The sequence below is a fragment of the Mycteria americana genome, chromosome 3 (genome assembly GCF_035582795.1).
Source record: "Mycteria americana isolate JAX WOST 10 ecotype Jacksonville Zoo and Gardens chromosome 3, USCA_MyAme_1.0, whole genome shotgun sequence".
Classification (NCBI taxonomy): Eukaryota; Metazoa; Chordata; class Aves; order Ciconiiformes; family Ciconiidae; genus Mycteria; species Mycteria americana.
Window position 1 is genome coordinate 129,796,344 of NC_134367.1, and position 24,085 is coordinate 129,820,428.

Here is a 24,085-nt window from a genome sequence, read left to right on the forward strand (position 1 = left end):
TCTACCTGGTAAAGTACAGAGATACTTCACAATTAAATAAGGTAACTTCTAGTGTAATGCATATTGAGAGAAAACAGCTCAAGAGAAGAAACGGTTTTATCAAAATGAAATTAATAGATAATATGAAGGATGCAATTTACTGTGAAGCATTGGATTAACTGCTCAAGGTGAGCCACGCTGGGTACTGAAATGCACATGAACAGCTTTGGGGGAGCAAACTATGGGCATACAGATTAAACATAGTGGTATTTAAAACCTGTTTGTGCATATATTTAGAAAATGTTTCTTGAGTTGGTAACAGAGTCTTGCATTGTCCAAAGTTCTCTGGAGCAAAAAAGGGTGACTAGAGCAATATTGTTGGAAAGAACTGAACTGCTAGAACATGTCTTTCTCAGGTACACCGATAATTTACCAGAAGTCTGGAAATTACCAGTGACACTTGCAAGGTGGAAAAAAAACCCAACAACCCAAAACAAAAACACCCCACCATGTTAACCACCACTGAGGATATATTTTTATTAGCACGTATTCCTGAAAATCTTACGATAATGAATTTAAATGGCAAACCTTGGGACTCTTTCACCTCTCTATTGACTCTTCTTAGTGCATTGTATGCCTGATGCTTGGATAAATCATTGGCAGAATTTGGATACAGGACAGAGGAACTTTGGCAACATACAAAAAGAACACAGAACACAAGAGTTTAACATCTAGCTCAAATGAGCGAACAAGGCTTAATGTTCATTCCCTCACATAGTAGCTATATCTCTAATAGCCACTACAACAATATAAAACTGCAAAGGGTTTGACCTCTTCTGACTCCTCTATTTCCATGCAATCCCCACGTACAGGTCTCTCAAGCTAAGGGAACAAGATCTAGCTGCAGGTATAAACATTTTTGTTGTTTTCTTTGCTTCTCTTTCAATTCTCCCCTTGTCTTGCAGGTACTGAGCTGCTGCCAGAAATCACAGACAGTGGTCCTACGCCATAAAAACTTGCAGAAAACACTTGCAGCCCCTTCCCTGTTCCCTGGCCTGGAACAGCTGAGCTCCTGCCCATACTGCCTTTTCTACATTTTGCTGAGCCTTCTCTACTCATTTCCATAGTGAGAAGCACTGGTTTAAAGATACGAACATCTCAACATGTGTTGAGAGAAATAACCTCTATTACAAGAGATGAGTAACTGGAAAGGTTGATGAGATTGAGCCACTTCAGTCAGTCATACCATATCCAACAGTAGAGGCCTTATCAGCTGGCCTATGAATATGACCTTCTACAAACTTCAGTAATATATTGCATGCTAATCAAATTGCACTTTGCATTTGTTCCCAAGGGAAGCAGCCTCGGGAATTCTCCACATTCAGTTGCTATTTCTGCAACACGCCTCTTGGGTGACTTTGGTAAGTCACCTATCTCTTTGTAAAACTGGTTTTTCCTTCTCAAATGTGTCTGTCTGTCTAACAGTGTAGTCTAACAGTGTAGTCTAACAGGAGCTCGTGGAAGGCCAAGGCTTACGTAAAGCTGATAAGGGGGATTCAGGCTGGAAAGCAGAATGTCTAAACAAGAATTACTGTCCTTGGGAGAGAAGCACATCCTGGAGAAATATGTAAGCTAATGAAGATGTTTTGGGAACCATCTGAAACAAGTAGTGGAAGTGTGATAAGAAGCACCCTCCTGCAAACTATCCTCATTATAATACTAAAAGTCACACCCCTTGAGCTGGAGACCCCGGCCCAAGCAGAGACCCCTCACCTTTGAGCGTGCACAGAATATTAAAGTGGCACTGTAGCTTTAAGTTGAAATAAGAGAAATGTAGACCAATAGAAAACTGCTTTGTGTAATTATTTATGTATATGCATAACTAGACTGTATAAATACTGTACTTGTATGACTGAACTTTGTGCTAGCTTTGTGGAGCTACCAACCTAGCACCCCTGTCTGCGCAGACATGAAGTAAAATACCTCTGCCCTGTGTGTATATTGGTGTCTCGCACACTGGATAAATGACCTCACACTTGTGGGATAACATGTCTAGGCAAAAACTGCCTCTTGCTGTGTTTTGTGCGACGCTCAGCTTTGCAAAGTCTTAAGGCCTTCTGAAACATACGTAATAAACCCCAAAGTTTTGTTTGAGTATCTTTCCTCAGGCTTTCCCAAACACAGTGACGGCCAAGTCCTAGTGGCAGCCCACCCAGAAAAGCGAGGAAGGTTTTTATCCCGACACCTGCGTGGGCAGGCAGAAGAGCTTTTATCACCTTAGAAGTGTTGCGGCAGGAAACACTGTATGATTCCTAGAAAAGCAACACGTGAATCGAGCCAGAAGTAACCGCTTGCCTTGCCTTGGGTGGCACTGCAATCTGCTTGGCGCAGCCGGCTGTGTATTAAGAGCCTTGCTCGATGGCTCTCCTTAGTCCAGGGTGCTTGTCCCCTCACGACGTGCTAAAGCGTGAGGAAACCCCGGGGTTGGTCCGCAGCTCGGCCCGGCTCGGCTCCCGGGAAGCCGTACTCCTCAGAGTTCTAGAACCTACTCCTCGCCGCGGGAGTCTCCACAGGACTGCCCGCCTCAGGTGACTGCCCGCCTCAGGTAACGGCCCGCGCGCGCCCACCCTAACGGCCGCGCCGCGCGCCTCTCCCTTCCCCTCAGGCGCGTGCGCCGGCTGGGGCGGGGCCTCACCCGGCGGCGCGTCGGATTCGAACGGCCGTGCCGGGCGGGCGGGAAGGAGCGAGGCGGCATGGCGGGCTCGGGGGCCTTGCTCCGTCAGTGCCCGCTGCTGCTGCCTCAGAACCGGGAGGGGACGGCCTACGAGGGCTTTGTCACCGCGCAGGTACCGGGGCCCGCGCGCCGCTTGGCCGGCGGCCGTTATTCCGCGTCAGCCTCCACACACACCCCCACCCCCCCCCACCCCCCCGGCCTGCGCTCGCGGGCCGGGTCTGTGTGAGGGGGGAGCGCTTCCCGCCTTGCCGGGGCCGGCAGCTTCCTGACCGAGCGCGGAGCCGCCGGGTTTGTGAAGCAGGAAATGCCGGGGGGCGTAGCGGGGCCCCTCAGCTTGCGGTGCCTTCCTGCGCCCGGTTCCGTATGCCGTAAGGGTGCTGTGGAAAGGCGCCCACGTCGCGATCCCGCGGGTTTGCACTGTTCGTGCCTAGAATTGCTCTTCTTTCAGCGGCGCGGTCTCGCTGATGGCTTGTGGGCTGGATTTGTTGTGCTGGCAAGTGTTTTTTTGGGGGCAGATTCAATGTGCCTACACTCTTGGCCTAGGGTAAAGGTTGAAGCAAATGACTAATTGTGGGTATTTTCCTTTCGTTTGTTGTGTTTGTGAAGTTTCAGCTTAAGTAGCTGCATTATCTCTCTGAGGATCTGGTAAATTGCAGTGCAGGGAGAAAACCAGCACCTAAGACAGGTTGAGAGTGGATGCTCTTAAGCCAGCTTTGCCATCAGAGGCACTATGCAGTGACGCTACAGCCATGGCCCATTAAAATATCACACATGCGCATGCACACAGACCACAGAAACTGCTCTTAGCAGGTGTATTTTCATTTAGAAATAGCATGGGATTTTCTTCCTATAAAAATAAGTAAAAGTCAAAAGATGTGGGCTGCTTCACACTTGCATTTTCAAAAATGTAGTTTTGCAGTCAAAATTCAGGCAGATTTTTGGTGACTTTCATATTCAGCTTTCACAAGACATTTGCAAGCATGTGTTTATATTTGCATTACTCTAACAGCTGCAACTTCTGAAATGCTCTGCGTGTTAGAATGCATCCGGGAGTTAACGGGAAGGTTAAGACGCGAGTGTGTTCTCAGATGTGATTTTTTTGATTAGGGCTAAGGCCATAATGTAGCAAAGTCTGAGGTTATGCACTTAATTTATGCGTATGGTAAACATCAGCTTTGGAGGAGTTTGGAAGCAACTGATGTGCCAGTGGGCTATATTCAGCTCTGAAACAGGTATCTTGTTTTCGCTTGTGAGCATGACTGAAGCACTGAGGTTGAAAGGAACCTCTGGAGTTCCTCTAGTAGGGTCAGCTGGAGCAGGTTGCTCAAGGCCATGTCCAGTCAGGTTTTGACTATCTCCAAGCACAGAGACTGCACAACCTCTGGGGCAGCCTGTTCCAGTGTTTGACCATCCTCACTGTTACTGAGGATTTTTTCATTGCATTTAAGTGTAATTTCCTGTATTTCAACTTGTACCCATTGCCTCTCAACCTGCCAGCGTGTGTCACTCAGAGTCTGGCTACACCTTCCTTAGTCCTCCTCCATCAGGTATTTGGACACACTGGCAAGATCCCCCCTGGGCCTTCTTTTCTCCATGCTAACCAGTCCCACCCAGCTCCCTCAGTCTCTCCTTGTATGAGAGATGCTTCAAGTTCTTAATGACCTTCATAGCTCTTCACTGGACTAAGTCCAGTATGTCCATGCCTTTCTTTGTACTGGGGACCCAGCATTCCAGGTGTGCCTCACTAGTGCTGACCAGAGGAGAAGGATCACCCCTCTTGACTTGTTGGCAATGCTCTGCCTAATCCAGCTCATGAGGCTGTTGGCCTTCTTTGCTGCAAGGGTGCATTCCTGGCTCAGGATCAACTTCATGTCCACAAGGACCGCCAGGTCCTTTTCTGCAGAGTTGCTCTCTAGCTGGTCAGCCACCAGCATGTGCTGGTGCGTGGGGTGAATCCTCTCCCGGTGCAAGACTTTGCACTTCCCTTTCTTAAGTTTGTGCGGTTCCTGTCAGGCCATTTCCTCAGCCTGTTGAGGTCCCTCCGAATGGTATCGCAATCACACGGCCTATCAACCCCTCCTCCCAGTTTTGTATCCTCTGCCAAGTTGCTGAGTGAGAGTGCATCCTGTCCCATCATCCAGGTCACTAGCAAAGGTCAAACAGCGTTGGCCCCAGGACTGACCCCTGGTGTGCCCCATTAGTCAGAGGCCTCCAGCTGGACTTTGTCCTGCTGATCACAACCTTTGGAGCCCAGCAGTTCTGCAAGTTTTCAGTCCACCTCACTGTCAGCTTATCTAGTTCATCCTTCTTTAGTTTGTCTATGAGGATGTTATGGGAAACGGTATTAAAAGCCTTTCTGAAATTGAGATAAAGCATCCACTGTATCGGTCATCTAGTCAGAGGATGCAATCTGTTTTTGTTCTCAACTTCCTGCTGAAGAAATCTCAGAATTTGTGGACATAATTCAAGGTATGCTGAGATGGAACAGAGTCTGGAATAAAAGTTTTGGGATGAGTTAACTGCCATCTTCACTTCAGGGAGGAGTTAAAACTACTCACAAACCTTCTTTACTTCAGCTTTATTTTGATCATCCCATAAGAAATTAGAGGGTGGATCCTAAATCGGGACAATTACTGAAAATACAAGTAGGTGGCATTTAGGAACTGCCCCATATGGGTTGCACTAACAGGAAAAGAAATTACATTCATGTGCTTGGGACTGGTTTTGTTTACAGTTTCTAAAACCTTGCTGAAATGTGTTGTGGATCAGTGCCCAAGTTCCTTTTTAGTGTAGTACTTCTATGATAAGAGTCTGTTTTGACTTTTACTTGAGCTGAAGACAGACTTTCATGTACTTCAGCATGACTTGGATTAAATGATATTTCTTGATTTTGTCCAGATTTGGATAAGGCTTATTTTTCTTCTAAAATGTTCTGGTTTTGCTTTATGAAATGGGATGCACTGAAGAGTTTTTACTGAATACTGCAAGTTAGAGGTCAAGAGTATTTCAACTTCAGAATTAAAATCAGCATTATTTCTACCTGTCACTCATGCTGCTTTTTTTTCCTAAATCAAGAAATTCTGAAAAATATTCCCAAAAGCCAGATAAGACAAATCTTCTTTCTTAGTAGCTGATCTTCTGGGGAACACTTCCCACAAGTGTCTATTTTTCTTTGCTGACCTTCCTATTAACTAAATGTTTATTTTCAAGGGTAGAGACTTTCATATCAGGATACTGTTACCAATGGATTTTCAACTGAAAAATGCAAGGTAAGATAGTTTTATGAAAGCAACTTGTAAGTGTATGTAACAAAAGTTTATTTTGATAAAAGCAATTATGGATATGCGTATGAATTATTATTTTTTTTCCAATATCAGTGTTGGTAATTAATTCTTACTGGCTTCAACTTAACCTTGCAACAAAATTGTACAGCATCAGTGTTAATAAACGCTGACAATAAACATTGCCTATATCAAAATATTTTGTTGTTAATTAACTTTGAAAGTTGTTGTAATTAATTGGTTGTATTTACATATAAATCAATGTACTTGGAAAAAAATGTTCATTTAAATCTGATTATTTATATGTCACCATTTGGGAAACAGAAAATTCAGTGCAAAGCTGTAAATTTTAGCAATTATATGCTGGAAGTTAAAAAAGCTATGCTAACCATCATTTTCTCTTCCCTGTTAATACATATCCATCTGCGTTATCCCAATTTTTCTTTAAAAGCTCTGTTGTTATTACTGTGAGTGTTTATCATAGTAATATGGGGGGGGTGTGTGTGTATTGTGTGCATGCACACATGCATGGATTAGTCTTTGCATTCCATAATTCTGCCTCGGCCAGCCTGCTCTGATCTATGAACAGATGTATTCGATAGCTTTATTACATTCTAGGTCGGATACACATTCTAGGTAACTTTGACATTTTCAGGATATCATTGTTAAATATTGGTATACTTTATGAAGTCATATTAGCTTGCAAGAATTATGTTGTTTTCAGCAAAGAACAGAGGCTTTTGTAGGTAAATGCTTAATTTTTAATGGGCTTTGGGATAGTGACATTTGAAAGTTTTAAATAACTTTGAATATGAGAACTCAAAGAAATTTTGAAGTATTGTTTACTTCCTTTGGTTTTTTTGAAGAAAAACTTTTATGTTGTTGTGTAGCAGAGTTTCTCATCTCTTCTAAAAATCATTTACTGTGAATTTAAAATCTATGCAAAATACTGTTTGTCTAGGATAGAGTGTAGCTGGCACCTAAAGAAGATACTGCATGGATATCGGCATATTTTAAAGCAGGTATACAACTTTTAAAACCATTTCTGTTAAATGTATGCTTATAATAATTCTGAAAAGCTTATACTCGTGCATCTATTCTAAAAGTGTTAAAGAACTCTCCTTTCATTGTATAGCCGAGATTTATTTTGAAATGCTTGAGGATTTGCAGGTCAATCTACAGAGAGATGGATAGAATATAGTAAATATTCATTTTTATTCAAGCTTTTTTTTTTTAAGATTGAGATAGAATGCTTTTTAATAAATGGCTGCTGACATTTTACTGGAATTTTTCTTTAATCTCTCAGATAGAAACAGATTTTTTGTTTCCTTTTTTATATTTTTTTTTTTTTTTACAAACTGTTCATAACACAAAGAAGAGAATTCACATTAATTATTGATAGATCTAGCTCATTTTGTGTTGTAGACAGTCAAGGAATCGAAGTTAAACCTTCCTATCCGGAAGAAGCTTTGGAGCAAGGATACAACAGCCCTGGAGTCACAAAGAATATTTTGTTTCTAGGAAGGCATCTTTGCCACATGTGCTAGTTGAGACACTGTATCTCATGGACTGTGCACCCCTTTGTAGAACAAGGGCTGTGAGTTGGGAGTAACCAAAGATACAGAGCTGAGGAAATGGAAGTGTAAATAGGTACCGCATTTGAAAATGGACAGGGATCCTTAATCATGTACAGCATCTAGAAGCAGACAGGTCTGGAGAGTTCCTAAAGAAAATATAACCAACTAAGAAACATTTTTGAGTGATTCTAAACCTTCTGCTCTCATTGGTGAAGACTAAAGTCTTCATATATACATAAAGTGTAAAGTCTTCATAAATATATAAATGTGTAATGTGACATGATATGTCAAAGGTGATGGTTAATTTTCAGTAACATTTCCTGTACTCTGGGAGATTTGTTCTGTAATTGAAATAATTAAACATGGTATACAGTTGGGATTTTTTATGTTAGTTGGTTTGACAATACTAGAAAAATAGATAGTTAGGCTGAAATTGTTTGCCACTAAAAGTTATGAGTTGAAGAAAAGAACTGATACTGTGTTCCCTCCAGAGGTTGCACAGCTGTCCAGATCTTGTCAGTTTTATGGTGGAGCTGAAAACTGTTTTGGTAAGTGACAGAATATATATGTGGAAGATGGGATGTTCTTATAGCTTTGGTTTTCACTTTCAGTTTTTTACAGTTTACTGTTTGATAGATGGATTTATGTTTTGGTGGTTGGTTTTTGTTGTTGTTTGTTTTTTTAAGAGGTGATTTTGTATGTATGCTGTTCATGTAATATTTGTGTAAATATCCTTTAGGATTTTAAGTGACTGTACTCTTTGGAAATTGGAGTGTTATAGAAAAATTAACTAAAATTTTTAGTTAACACTTAGTGTGTTAACTAAAGTGTGTTAACTAGTTAGTTAATACTTTAACTAAAATTAAAATCCCAACAAGGGATCTCAGTATAGAGCCATCCTCTTTACAATGATTTTCTTGGAATTCCTGGTATTGTCCAGATGGTAAAGAAGGCTTATAATCATACAAAGGATTATACAGTCAGTGCATTGCTGAAGGTGCTTTCACCTGTGTGACAACTTGGCCAATAAATGCAGAAAGCTTTTTTTTTTTTAATAGTTCAGACTGCTGTTTATTCTTTTTTTAAATTTTTTTCTAATCTGGATTGAAGAATAGCAAAGTCTTTAGTTAACAACACGAAACTGTCAGTTTCTTGTCTGTTAGTAAAACATTATTCAATGAGCATTCTTGCCAAAGAATACTTGCATACAACCTACTTAACTTAGAGAGAAACCACAGTAAGTGTTCTTCAAAACAACAACAGAAATGGTCTACGCTGGGAATGCCTTCCCTCAGTATTGGTTCAATCCCTGCCAAACTGGAGTACACTAAACCAGGCAAAGGTGCTTGGAATAGGACTGAATAAGAATGTCTGCATGTGGCTATTTTGGAATATTTTGCAATAGTTATTCCAGTCTATTTACCTGGATACACAAACACTCAGAAAATGAGAATGCAATGAAAATATAATTCATTCAAAGGAGTAAAACAGTGATCCTCAGTGCAGATAGTAAAAACAACAGAAGACACTGCAGGAGAACTGGGCAGAAATGATTGTTATACTGATTTTGTTATTAATTCTATTTATGATTTCTTTTATTTAAATTTATTTTATTTTTGATTGTTAATAATTTTATTATAAATGTCATTTATTTATTTATTTGTCCTGTAAGGATAATTTTAACTTAAGTATACTTTTCAAGAACAAGTAGCACAACACGAATGTGGAACATATGGTTTGGTTTGGTTTTGCTCTGTAACATGGCATTACCTTTTTGATAAACATTTCTTTTTGAGGCTGTGTCTGTACCAAGTGTCTGTACCAAAACTTTCTCTCTGGGATCCTATGATGTTAAAATTGAGATTTTTTTTTTTTTTTTTTTTTTTTTTGATTGCTATTTAAAGTTGTATATACCTACTTAAAAATGATACGAGGGATTTCATGTATGTGTTGTCTTTTGTGGCTGTGGAGCCCAGGAGACAGCTGTGGGCTTAATAGAACCTTCTTTTGAAATGTTCTTTCAGTCAAGATGCTTGACTTCAAATTTATTAGCTGAAAAAGAGGCACAATTGATATTTGCATCTGAAGACTATGTTGTCAACATCTGCAGGGTTTTTTTAAATTGCAGATGTTTTCATTACCAGTATCTGAAGTAATTTACCAAACAGCTTCTTTGTCTGCTTTAGCTGGAGGCTATAACAAAACAAATGCAGTGTACAGTTAATTTTACATAGGCTTAATATTTTTGAATGAATTGCAAAAATCACATGACTAAATAGATGCAAAAATATTGAAATCTCTCTTAATGATGTTTTTCATGTTCTTTTAAACAGGAAATTGCTTTAAAGAATACACAAGACCTGCATATACCACGGCCACCAGAATACTACTCCTGTCTTGTCAGAGATCTAGAAATATTGGGTTGGAATAAGTATGTGTATTTTATTTCTTAAGAGACGTTATCTTTAGAATATCTGTTCTTCTTTTATATTTGTGAGTTGAACATATCAAATGTACTTGTTCAGTTAATTTACCCTGTTCAGAAACTGGTTTTGCTTTAAAAACTCTGCTGCTTTGTTTTTAATTTAAAAAAAACCAACAAACCTCTATCAACTATATTTTCAGTCTCAAATAACTGAGCTGAAAGGTGAGATGCTGCTACTAAGAAATCAATTCTTCTTTGACCTATAAACTATTGGCATAGTAAACATATTTAATAACTTTTATAGTTTTCCTTTTTCTTCCTTCTTTTCCCTACTTCATACAGCTTTTTTTGACTATTCCCGTATGCTATGGTTGGTCATCGTGTACCTTTATGCTTTCATAAACAGTTCGTACATTTTTTAGAACTAGGATAGTTATTTTTAAAGAACAGCTCTATCTTGCGCTCCATAGCACAAGGATCTCCTTAGACAAAGGAATAACATAGTTAATCCGCAAAAAGGTAAATCTAGAAAAAAAAAAAAAAATGTGAGTGGAGGGGAGAATTTGGAAAGCTGTAAATCCAGAACTTCTAAACAGCCAGCTCTTTGCGAGACTGACAGAGAGAAACTTATATATATTTTTTGCTGCCCAGATGGGTTCAAACAGAGATGAGGGCTATTGAAAAGCATTCCTTAGTCTCCAAAAACTGTGCAAGCAGACAATGTTTGGGGGAGCAGGAGGGCATTTCCAAGTGGGAAAAATATTGGTTACCGCAGAAGGAGAGTATAAACTGTGTCACCTGAGGATGGAGGCTCAGTGCACCCAAGAACGTGGTTTCATGTACATGCTGTACTATAAATTGAGTATCTGTGGAACAAGAAGTGACAATTCAGGTCGTCTTCTGGGGGAAGGAGAACTAGAAGTGAATCTTTTCACCCCAAATAAAATGGTTGGTTTAATATTATGGGAAAGAATGTCACATTAGGAAAGGATATTTGACTTTGTTGAGGAATGAAGTGTACACATAGCTGCCTCTGGGTGCCTTCTCGTTAGGGTCTTGAATGAGTGGAAACAGATTATATTATTCAGAGTCCCGTATACTCTCAGATTAGCTCACAGAACAAATTTAATTTCATCCTCCTACAGAGGAAAACAAGGTTATTCTCCTCATACCTCCATAGAAACCTGAAGGAACACACAGTTGTGATCAAGTACACAAGGTCCATGTGGAAATTTTTCAGAAATCTGCAAAGCTTCCTGTTTTGCAGACTTTTACTTGAAAGGCTTTAACTGCTATTACATGGGCCACCACTGGCAAGTTCTCAGATACTGAGTCTTTTACTCCTCCAGCAGAGAGCCTGGAATGGACTGATTTCTATCCTTTCCCCTAGAACCTCCAGGAGACCTTTATGGGGTTGAAGAAGGTAGTTGTTTCTGTGTAGGGAGGCATTAAGGAAATATATTTGAAGGCTGTCTTTAACTAATAATATGCCATTAATCTCACAATGTCTTCTCTCAAGGGGTTAAGATGAAAGATTTTGTAGGATGTTGAAGAGTTTTGAATGAGAAGCTACTTTTTAGTTTCAGTAAAATGAAAGTTAAAAAAAAAAGTTTACATTTGCAGTTTTCAACAAGACAAATCTACTTTTACCTTAGTCTTGGATGGTAATTTAACTTTAACAAGTGTTTATTTTGCTAAATGAAATAAAGAAGTCTTGAGTTTAAGAATAGTTTTGAGTTTTCTCACCTTATTTGTATATAAGTAAATAACGTGATTAACATTAAGTAGGAATTTGCTTTGAAGGCCCACTTTTATTTAAAGATTTAAAACATCCTTGTTAAATCAGCTGAAGTTTTTTCAGTGATTTCCATTGTTAAGTATGTAGTTGTGCCAGCTGATGACATACTCTATTAACATTTCTCGGGCTCAGGTCTGAGAATATTAGTTAAAATTTCCTAAACACATGGGAAATGAATTTCGAATCATGCCTGCTCTCCCAAAATGAAAAACAAAACAAAACCTTCAAAAAGCTCATGCCAGCAAAACAGACACTGGCATACAATAAAAATACTTTAAAGATATAGATATATAAAATGTACTATATTTATAATTTGAGATATAAATATAGTATATAGCTAAATATACTAAAAATACACTTTGAAAATACAATTTAGTAGCTTATCTCAAAACTAATATTTCTTCTGACTTGCTGTACATACAAAACATCCAGTGATTTATTAGTAAAAAGCACATCAGTGTTTTATCGGAGAGCATGCTTCTAGGGCAGAATTTGACCTGGTTTTGTAGGCAAAGATGGTCTTCATGTAGACACACAACTTAAGCTGTCCTTTGGTCCAGTGTAGTCATGTCATTCAGTAAACATACACCTCTTGATTGACTTATGTTACAGACAAGGTCTCTGTTTGACTGGGTTTTTTGGTTGGGGAAGTCAACCATTAATCAAAGGGCTAGGCTGTACATAGGGGTTTTGTATCTGGTTTACTATGAGTTGGAAGGAGAATAACCTAGAGAGGCATTTGAAGTACATTAGTAAGTTACACCTCTAATTTTAGTGTGCTTTTAACAATATAATGAACTACGAAGCAGATCTCTTAACCTAGATGGATTTTGAGTTGCAGGTGATGCATATTTGCATGTTAGTTCAAAACATCCTGGTATGGTTTTTCAGCACAAAACTAAGCCTGCATTTTGTACTGGCAGTAAGGATCAGTCACTGGTCACACCTTGAGAAGCCTCCAGCTTTGTTTATCAGGATTTTTCTTAGAAAAGAACTGGCTTGTTGTGGACTCTAGATTTACTTTTTCCTAGTGAGTTTTGGATCATGCTGGAAGCTGACTGCATCCAAATCCAACTGATTTGTTTGAAAGAGAATCAAAGCAATAGGCTATGGTTCCTTTACCTCCAAAGTGAGTTAAGAAGCTCTCAGGTATGGCACAAACTTAGTGTGTTCTAATGGCTTTTATCTAAGGAATATGTGAAGTTTCTCAGAAACAAATTGAAGACATTATCTGCAATAATCTTGCACCTCTTTCCTCCTAAACCACTGAAAGTACACACAGTAATGAGGATTGCAAATGGGCAGGCTGCTGTGATTAGATATAATCACTTTCTGTGTGACAGAGGAAAGTTGATTCTTTGACCTAATTTAGCTGTGGGGGAGGGTGAATATGCTTTCATGTTCAAATACTTGTACACAAAAGTCACAGTTCAACAAGTTATAAAATTGTACCAAATTTCCCACACTAAGTGCTGTCCTAACAGCTGAGGAGTTCAAAGGAGGATACTTCCTTCATTTTAAGAACATGGAAAAGTACCAGCACAAACCTCATCAGCTGAGGTGGGAGAGAGTACACATGTAGTAGTATTAAGCTATAGGAAAGGCTCTTCTAATGCTATCTCATAATCTCGCTAGTTGATTCTATGACAACGTCTTGGGAAGGTAAATTATTGACTATAAAGCATTTGTAGGACTCTTAATCATCCTCATGTGGATTCATAAAGGTTGCTAGTATCTCTTAAGTCCATGGTGTGAGTCATGATCTCTCAAGTCTCAATGCATTTCTGCTTGATGCTTGCCAGGTTTTTTCATAGAAAGTATCTTCTCCTCTTGCCTTCCCCATTTCCAAGGGAATCCTGCCTTGTCGTGTGCTCTCAATCACTTGTGTGTGTGTTATGCTGAATTACAGTACTTCAGAGATTTAACTGAGGCTTTCCATCTTTGTGGTCATTCCACTTTTTTCTATGTGATAAAATGATGGAGCCTACAGAGGAATAAAGGTTTACATAACTGAAATATCACCTATGTAAGCAATTCCTTATTTGATTATAGAGTCATATGAAGAAGTTCATAGGACTTTTACAGCGCTGTCCAACTTTCTCCAGTCCTACAGAACTGACCCTTACATCTCTACTTATCCAAAGAATGGTTGAGTGATGTTACAGAACAGGTAGCCACAAAGCTACTGAGTTCCTTTTTTCTATCCTAAATGGAAAATTGAATCCTCCTTCATTCCCCAGGGACAGTTTACTGTTTTTACATTCTGTTGAGAAGAAGGAAGGCTAGCTATGAATTTTCATTCTGGGCGTTCTTCAACCCTGTATGCCCCTTGTCTGAGTAGTTTTTTATTCCTTGGTGTTCCTGTTTGGAAAAAGCTTGAAAGGGAAGAGAACATTTTACTAGAAAACCTCTAAGTACATGGTTTGTAATGAATAATATTTAAAAGCTGCTGTGTGGCTTACCTTGAATAGTTGTCTTCTACTAGCAGCTAGTTGTTGAAGTCAAAATTAAATAAAAGTCCTAAGAATTCCCAGGTTGGTCTGGATGGTAGCGGTGCTTCGTAACGGTGATGATCTGCATTTTTTTTACAGTTTTTTTTCTGTTATCTCCAGGCTCAGTGAAAATCACATTTTAAACTGGCTTTACAAGATACTTAAATATGAATTCTAAAACTAAAAATATGTTAAAAATTGAATAACAGACAGAACTTGAAAATCATTTTGTGATATATCCCTCTATACATAATTAAACAGGTAGCCATTATTGGTGCTCTTAGCACCTTTTCCAAGTGCTTAAATTTTTTTTTAAGTTTGCCTAATTTACACTGTCAATAAAAAATGTGAAGGTTCTTTACAAATATGATTGAACATAATCATATTGTCACTATATTTTTAATGTAATGGTGTGTATATACTTATATTTTAATATATAAATAGGCGCACACGGGTATATATGTTTATTTTAGAGGCTGTCAGGTTGTAAACTAATTGTAAAAGTACTGAATCCTTAAGGATTTCAGAAATAAATTTTAAGATATGTATGTCCATTGTTATCCAAGAAATAAAAACAATTTTTTAATCTTGTTCCCTCCCACCCACTATAGAGTAAGGAACTGCAAAAATATTTGCTTATAAACTAAAATAATCCATACTTTTCTGGCACCTCGAGAGTGAAGTGGTCCAAACAAGATGATTGTCAGAACAGATAATCTTAAATCCTAAACGCCTTGACAGCATCCCTTTAATTTTTCTGTTCTCTTTTGCTATCTAACCTCACAGTGCATTGGTGCAGGCACCAGTTGTGCTTTGTTTTGGACACTGCTATATATTTTATTGCAGTAACCGTTCTGTGCCTTAGCAGCTGGTTTAGGATTTCCACACCCCAGGCAACAGTAGATGGAGGGGTGTGCTATAGGTAGTTTCTTATCTGTATAAAACTTTGTGATATAATTTTGAGGTAAAGCTGGAACAAAGCAGGAGTAATGTTTTTTTTTCCAGTTAGAGGAAGAATGCTCTAATTCTCTCTAAATAAATCGAGTTTAAATGGCTATAGTTGAATTACACTTTTATCAAGACTTGGATTTCTTTCAACTGTTGTGGAGAAAGGAGTGTCAAAATACTCCCAGGAATCTGTAGGGCTAGTTAATATTGCATTAAAGTTAATCATCATTAAACATGAAATAATATATCTCTCCCTACTTACTACCACTACTGCTTTTTCCATCTGTGTTTTTCAGTTTCCTCATATTGAGGCTATGTCATTTATGTAGATCATTTTCTTTTCTTCTTTTCACATCCTTCCTAGGAATGTGCACACCCTTTGGTGTATGTCTGCTTTTTTCTTGTACAGGCTTCTACACCTCTGTTGCCAGTTTCACTTGAAACGGAACCATTTTGACCAGCATGCTGGCTCAAGTGACTGTGCTAGTATGTAATGGTTTAAAAAAACCCAATGTTATTTAGGGCAGCAAGCAGATGTTTTCTTTGAGCTCTGATAGGGCTTTCCGTCAGTCTAGGTGATAAGCTGTACAATAATCTTGGACTGCTTTTTATCTTTACACAAGAATGACATAGTAAAAATGCCAAAATGTCCACATGCCCAGTTCACTGGTAAATATATGGAGAAGTTTAAACCTTTCTGGCAGTTGTTGAAGCTACTCAGCAGTACATATTTCTAAAAACCAACGTATTTTACAATTGTATTCATCTTCATTGTTGTGGGAAGCACAAATCAGTGACATCTTAAGCAAAGAGTCCGTGATTATGTCAGAAGTTTTAAAACTTATTTACATTTAGTATGTACTTGCTACTTGCTTGGGTGCACGTATTCCGTGTAAAACTGTCATGAAATGAAGGCAAATCATCATAAATAACTCATTTTGTACCTGTTTGGGTACTATTTTCTGCAGAAAATCAATTTCAGAATATGAACCAATATCCACTGAATTTTCCACAATAATAGTATTGATAATAAAAGAGAGCTTCATTGAAGAGAAAAGCAAATCAAGAGCATAAAAGTCTCATACAGTAAGAAACTGCAGAAATGGATCAAAGATTTGACAGGAAGTTTAATGTGTACATAAGTAGAGGCTGACAGGAACATGCTGTGTGTGTCAAAGGTTCCAGTGATGGAAAACTGAAACACGGTGCTCACTGACCACAGCATGAGCCTTGACACACACCGTAAATAACCCAAAGATATATGACTGCATTAAGCAGTAGACTGGTGTATTAACAGCAGTAAATCTAGAACAGCAGAAATGGTTGGCATATAGGGCTTCCTCTGATTAATATTTGTAACAGACTAATAAGAGTATTGCAGACATTTCAAACTGTACTTCTTACAATGCTGTTAGAGTTTTCTTTTCTCTTTCAGAGTCGCGTATGTGGATACTGGTCTTACCGCAATCAAGCTAAAAGCTGAAGACTCTTCTGGTCGACAGCATCTCATCGCTCTGAAGTTAAATGCAAAGGTGAATTTAAGTGGGAGAAAATATTTTAAGGCTTCCTTGAAATAAATGGATTTTTCTTAATTCATGAGGATTTTAGAGAGTTGGTTTGTTTGTATGCCTGTTCTGCAAGATAATGGGGGGGGTGTTTTGAGAAATTTTTTTATAGAGAGTTTTCAGACTTTACGTTTAAAATTAATATTGCATTATGGTTATCTGTAAGAATCTTTTCATATGAAACTGTGCATCACATGAGAAACACTTTATGATATTGCAATTATTTTACTGGAATCAGACAAAGCCACCCGGGAGACTTTCATTCATTATCACTCCATCCAGATACTATGCGTATAACAAGAATTAGAGGATGTTGGGTTGCTTCTTTAGCAAGTCTTACTGTTAAAGCTATAGATACAAAGATTTATGAAAAACTGACTACAGAAGTGAGTTCCTTATGTTAAAAAAAATATTTATTTTTAGTCTAAATAATTGGCTGCTTTTGACAGTGCTTGCAAAGCAAACCCATGGCGTGTGTGGAGGCAGAAAAACTTTAATTCTTCCTGCTACTTAGAACTGAACTCAAATTGCAATGTTTCTTCTTAGAATTTCGCATTTCAAGGCATAAATCTCTTATCAGAAACTATGAATGTCCAGGCTGTATGGTGACAATTGTACATTAATAGCTGTTGTCTTCAGAAAATCAGTCTAGGGGAAAAAGTGGATCCAAAAGGTCTAAACGTTGTTGTTTGGGACTATCCTCGGTCCATCATCTGGAGTAACAGTCTTGAAGGGATGAGGAATGGGCACGGTATTGTAAGATTAAATTTCTCCTTCACAGACATCCTTTAAACACCAGGAGTTTTTTAGTTTTACAGAAGACACGCTAATTTTACCTTAGTGAGGAAAAAGGAGCCTGTCGAAAAAGTACTGTTTGAGAATTGAGGTTGCTAAAGTGGATTTAAAAAAAAAAGAGTAAAACTATCCTACATGAACAGAGTAATGAATGCATAATTAATTTGCTAGTCAGTCCGTTATTAAATACATTGATGAAAAAAATAGATCAGGAAGTACAATTATGGTCTATTTAACTTGCGAAGAGAGTAACCAGACTGTATTGTCATTGTTTATAAGGGACCTGCTATCGCATACTTAGTATGACACAAGAAATTAAGTGCAGCCTGTTGCCCCTAAGTTTTTTCTTGATTTTATGGCAACTGAAGTAAAGTATTTTAACTATTTGGAGGTATAAACATGCGGAAAAAAATACAGTGCAATACCTATTTTTACCAAGCAGCTGCCATGGTCAAACACTATTACACTTACGCATTGGCTGGTTCTGTTTAGCCTTAACTTACCACTGTACTGTAAGGGGAATAGAGATTACCATTTGCTGTTCTTGTAAAAATTGGTGTATTTTCTTTATAGTAATAAAATATCTGAAGTTGAGACTCCTAATAGCAGAAGAAATTCCAACAACTAAGGATATAGTGTAATAAAGAGACTAGATTATCCAACTTGTCTGTTGTTACAAGTAATCATCAATCTTTTTGTTTGTTTGTTTGGGTTTTTTTTTGTTTTTTGAGTGATTGTTATGATGAAGGATCAATTGCTTGTCCTTTTTAAACCATGTCTGACATTTAAACTTGCCACAAGAGAAAATTTATATGTGAAACATGGTTTTGGTAATATGAGGATTTGATTTTCCTTCATATATATATCTAATACATTTGGAAAGACTTTGAAGTATTTTTTGAAAGGATTTCTTTTGATAACCTGCTTTAATAAAAGTATGCTTATTTTTGTTACGCTGTTTCTTTGATTCAGGTTAGTATGCGAGCTAAACCTCTCCTCCCCAGCATATATTGCTGGCTCTTGTCTGTATTCTGGCAGATGGGTTTGCTCAGCCTTGTCCTCATGGATGCCATGCAGTGAAATGAGTTTATAAGCCCGCCAACAATGTTTTCAGGAAGAAACTCTTCAATAAATGATTTAGGAAATTCTTTTTCATAAGGTTATCATGTGTATTGAGATAATCCCTTAAATATTCCTTTGCTGTCATTCTTAAGGGTTTGGATGTGTTTTGAGGACTTTAATGCGTTGTCAAATGTTTCCACCTGTTATCCTTGTCTTAATGTGCTTTGTGTTAGGAACTGTCCTTCAAAACACTTGCTCTCTATAAACCACATTTGTGAAGTGTCTGGGAAACTCGGGGCGATCAACTTTAAACCTGGAAGAATTGAGAATGGTCATGTCATATAGTTAGGTATGTTAGCCAAATCATGTGCTACACAGGTTTGACTTTTGTAAATGATTGGGCTTAAGCCTCAGAAGAGGATATATTGTTTAATGCTCAGATCACATTTTGTGAAATAGTTTTCTGATTTATTTGGTTGAAAATGCCTGGTCCAGAAATCTTTATCCATTCACAAGTTAAATAAATGACTAGAGAAGTTTTGAAAACAAAGCATGAATTTTTGCAAGTATAAAACAAAACGCGTTGGGGTTTATTTATCAGATTTCATTTTGTATTGCATGAGAAGTGGGTTGGGTGCTTGCCATTTCAGAGCCCAAGAATTCAAATAGGCCACTGCAAGAATTTGCATGCCACGTGGTAATCAAGGTGCTTTGGTAATTATCTGAATGATTTGGCAAGGGTTATGAAAATACTTTTTCTAGATAAAGTTAGCTGCATGCTCAAAAATACAGTATAAATATTTTGTTTAATAATTGTTTAAATTGTTCTAAAGAGTAATAGGATGATTTCTGACATATACATTTGAATGTAATGGTAATAACATATGATGTCATATACTGTACCAGCGCATGTCATTTAAAATACTATCTCCTGGGGAATCACTCGCCTTATTTTATATAGCATTTTGCTCTGCGAGGTCTAAAAACATCATGTACATATGTACAGAATCATTGTTGCATAGTTCTTGGCAATTATCTGGTGCACAGTACAATACTGTGCTCTTAAAGAAAATTTGACTAAAAATGCAGGGGAAAAGTGCTGTAGGTTTTTTTAAGTAATATAAAGTAGAATCTGTTTGCAAGCACTTGTTCAAAGGCACCCTACAAAAGACTGCATAAAATGAATTTACTTACCAAGAAAGTGAACACATAATTGGCTGGCGCGGCTGGGATTGAAATGAGGTAGTCCTAAAACCAGTCCTACGGAAAAAATTGTTCTGACTTAGTTTGTTCTAGGCATACTTTTATACATAGAAAACAAGTTTATTTCTATGCAAGCATTGAAGTATTTCATGAAAAATAATACCTCCAATACAGAAACACTAACACTACAATGCCTACAATACAAGAACAGTAACACTACGATAAAAGAAACTGTAAGAGCTTTTGTGGATATGCATTTCTAAATTGTAACCGCCTCCTGTCCAAATTAGTTGTCTCGCTTCTCTTGCTCTGTCACTGTTATTTAACTTGTCTGCCACCAGTTTGATAAAGTGGTAAAGCACAAGATATTCAAGTTGTAGGAGTTGTCTTCAGAAAGTGGATACCTAACAGAAACCACAAATGAAGGCAAATTAAAAAGCAAGTTGAAACAAATTTCTGTGAAATCCATAAATCCACTGGATTATTATTAGAACCAAAGCAATGAAGAATGCATACTCTAGGAAGCTATGTCTCTTTTTTGCTCTTTGCCATAGAGAACAATTGGAAGCTAATTATTATAGAATTACATTTTACATAAAATAAAGACACATTTAAAAATTTGTGATAACTTGATTGCCAGATGTCTGTTAAATAAGGACAGCGTCTATGTCTAGAGATTTGCTTTGGATGGAGAATGGTTATGGGAAGCAGCACAGCTAAACTTCGCCCCTTTGTCTTAACTCTAATTCTGTGAGGAAGCTGGGACTTTTTTTCATAGGTCTCCCCAGATAAGATTCTCTGTAACATTTTCTTGTGTTGGCAGTTGATGCAATACTAATACAATTTCTATAAAACTGCTGTGTACATCATTGGTAGAATTTGAAAGGTTGCATAGGACTAAAGGAGGCAGCTTCTCAGGTGAAGAAAATTTTGGATAGGTGCTCTTAGAAAGGACACAGTTTATTTGTAATTAGATGTTTCTTTCCTTTGCTACTTTATTTTTCAGAAAATACCTTTTTTTTTTCCACAGATTTCACATTGGATGCTGAACAGCAACAGATTTACTAGTGTAATGAATTGCATAGTGGTTATTTTTGGAGTTATCAAACCTCTTATAGCTTCAGTTTTCTTAATACAGCTATTTTTTTCTTTTCCTCATTGATACCTTTTATTTTGGGGCAGGGGGTAGGGAGTTGTTTTAATCTTGGGTGTATGGTTCATTCATCTCTTTCCTAAATAGTTAAGTACTTTGATTACTTTCAGTTTCAAAACAAAAAATATTGCCAATCAGAGCAAATATTCTAGTTTAAATGAAAATTAGTTCTTGACTCGTGAAAGGGTTGTGGTTTGTTTTTGTTTGTTTTTTTGTTTGGTGGTTGTTTTTTTTTTTTTTTTAAAAACTTTCCTATCCAGTACAGGTAATTGAGGAGAATTTTTTTTAAATATCTGATGATTTTTGTCTTAAGTTCTTTTTTAATGTGTCTTTCTGAATACAGAAAACTCTGATTCTCCTGCCTTTACTTAAAAACTGATATGTAAAAACTGTTTACATGCAGATTTCTTCTTTAAATGATAATTAACATTCATAACTATTTCTGAAAATGCTTTACATACTGTTTCCTCTAAGAGCCAAGTTCTCAAGATGCTTGAAGTGCTCATATTTCATTATCAAATTTGGCAGCTGAGTATCAGTCTGATTTTAAATCACTTAAAAAAAAAAAAAAAAAAGAAAGAAAGAAAAGAAAAACTGTATTTTCTTTCCCTCCCTTAGTACCCAACAGAACCACCGGATTGCCTTGTGGATTTTCCTGTTCAGTTTGCTATTTCTTGGATGCCACAGGTAAACTGCTGTACTGTGCATGTTTTTTTAATACCTGAGAGACATATGCAATATGTAGATGGTAATGAGGGGTTGGACTTTATTTTTTAACTCCAGCTTTTTTCCCTGTGTGCATTTTACTTCTCTACATGCTTATGTAAATGTAATAATACTGAACTCCGTATTCCTTATGATAGTGCTTTAAATATTTTCCTCGTCATACAGCTATACCTTGCATGTTGTATGCTTTGCACTTATACCGGCTGTTCTTTTCTTAAGCTGTTCATATGGCTGAAATACCTTTAGGAATGATATTGGGAAAATATATGCACGAGAAACGATTGCTTCTAGAAAAGAAGCACCCTCTAAAGTTGACAGACATTAAAAAAAGGCAGTCCCCCAGTTTGTTATCCTACAGTTTTCATAACATAATAAAACTTTTTCAGTTACAGTCAAAAGAACAACAGGAAAGTAGTTAATAGAATTCTGATTTGATAGTTTAACTGATATTGTTAATGTAAAGAACCAAGAGCCACTGTCTTTTTTTAGTCTCTCTTGCATTATTTCATGTATCTTTTTTCCCTAATAGAGCATGTGTACTTGATTAAATGGATTTAAATGTGACCACTTAGATGTAAGTTAATTTGAATTACCTCTAGAAAATAGTTGATGTTTAATTTCATTTAATTCAGGAAAATAGATTTTACATAAATGATTGCATTTCATAATTCTAACTCTCGCGAGGATTTCTACCCATCAATAAAGCCTGTCTTTGTGGTACTAAATTTACATAGGGAACATGGCTGAAAGGTTGCATCAGAATGATTTCAAGACGGGCATATAATTTTGACTGCAAAGCTCAAGGTTCTGTGTGTCACCTCAGATCCTCTAATATGAGAGCTTGAGGAAATAACTGCAAGAATGGATCATTGCAAATGAAAAATATATTTAGCTTCACATGTAATTTTAGCTTTTGATTCTCTGGTGTGGTTGGGAACAATTTAAACAGATATTGTTTTTCCCTTAAATTATACTGGATTCCATATACTACAGGCAGGATTTCAAGTACTGTTTCTAACCTCAAACTTTATACATACTTTTAATAGTATTTTATTAATTTTACAGCCTTGCAATTTATGTTGCCTCAAATTAACAACACTTCAAATATCCTTGACAGTCATTGCTTCTCTGTGTTTACTGTCAGTAATTTTAAAGCTACTAGCTGGACTTATGTTTTAATAAAATGTTCTAGAAAAACATGATATGAAGCAGCCTTCTTTGACAAGTTATAGATGGGAGCGAATATATTAATATTGACACTACAACCTAATGTTCAAAAAATGACATTCTAATGCTTGAGATCTGAAAATCTTTTTACAGTTGGAATTACCTATGGACTCTTTGAAAACACGAACAATAGCTGTTTGTATGTAACTGAAGACCCTGTTTTGAAATCATGAGATAGTAATTCTAGCTGCAGATAGCCTGCTACAATACTGAACCAAATACCAGCAACCTGTGCATTGTGCTGGTAGAAATGCTTTTAGTTGTACAGTCTTTTTTGACAATTGACCTTATCTGTGTGGGTGACATGACCCTAACACTTCTGGGGAAAAAAAATGTGTGTAGTAATTGTGTAAATTGTGCTTATTTTCAAAATGCATGGGAATCATTGCAGTAAGCAGTCTTCACGCCATGGCAAAATAAGGGTTAAGCTTAGATAGTGCTGAAACACCACTGGAAGCAGAATTTAGCAGGTCCTCAAGTGGTTGAAAATTCTGGTTCCTAAAAGGGAAAAAGAACATGCTATACCTATTTTCTAGTCAAATAACATGAAGTTTTACTACTGGTAGGTCTTCAATTTTAATATTTGTTGGTCATCTTTAACGTAAAAACTGACAAGGCTTAACTAAAATTATGCACTTGCACTATTAGAATATAAACTCCTATGAAAGAAAATATAAATAGATTTCAGGTAATTGATGTTTTTTTTTCTGCCCCCCTGTGTGTGCTGTTGCCTATTTCAGGTTCTTTTCAGTGCTCGTGGACTTTAAACTTGAGGGGTTGTTGGGTGGTTGGGATTTTTTTCTTTTTTTTTTTCTTTTTTTTTTTTCCCCCTCCGTATAATAATAGACATGGCTTTATGGCATCCATATTAAAAATGGGTAATTTTCCTTATGGTCCCTGTCTTCCTGCTGGGTTGATAATGTTTTGATGTATTTTTCTTTTGCTCTGATGAGAGGTCTGCTGCTGCTGCTCTGACATATTCATTTGGATGAATAATTATAACTTGCACAATGTCAAGCTGAAGATGGTAGGGTTTTGTGCGTCATGACAAGCCTAGTAGCCAGTGCAGGTGTCTCACAGCATGATCAGCAACAGCCAGTGTATTCTGGCTCAGAGGAGA

General features: G+C 37.3%; 1 protein-coding gene across 2 annotated transcripts in view; it reads left to right on the forward strand.

The window, feature by feature from the left end:
• Positions 1-2,677: 2,677 nt before the first annotated feature.
• Positions 2,678-24,085, forward strand: part of FANCL (FA complementation group L) — a 32,292-nt gene continuing 10,884 nt past the window's right edge. The window contains exons 1-7 of one of the 2 annotated variants that reach the window (XM_075496981.1): positions 2,678-2,825; positions 5,924-5,982; positions 6,956-7,016; positions 8,063-8,119; positions 9,905-10,002; positions 16,652-16,766; positions 21,631-21,699. In XM_075496981.1, the coding sequence (XP_075353096.1) occupies positions 2,733-2,825; positions 5,924-5,982; positions 6,956-7,016; positions 8,063-8,119; positions 9,905-10,002; positions 16,652-16,766; positions 21,631-21,699 (552 nt within the window). In that variant the 5' untranslated portion in view covers positions 2,678-2,732. The remainder of the gene's footprint in view (positions 2,826-5,923; positions 5,983-6,955; positions 7,017-8,062; positions 8,120-9,904; positions 10,003-16,651; positions 16,767-21,630; positions 21,700-24,085) is intronic. The other variant, XM_075496982.1, reaches the window with a different exon arrangement.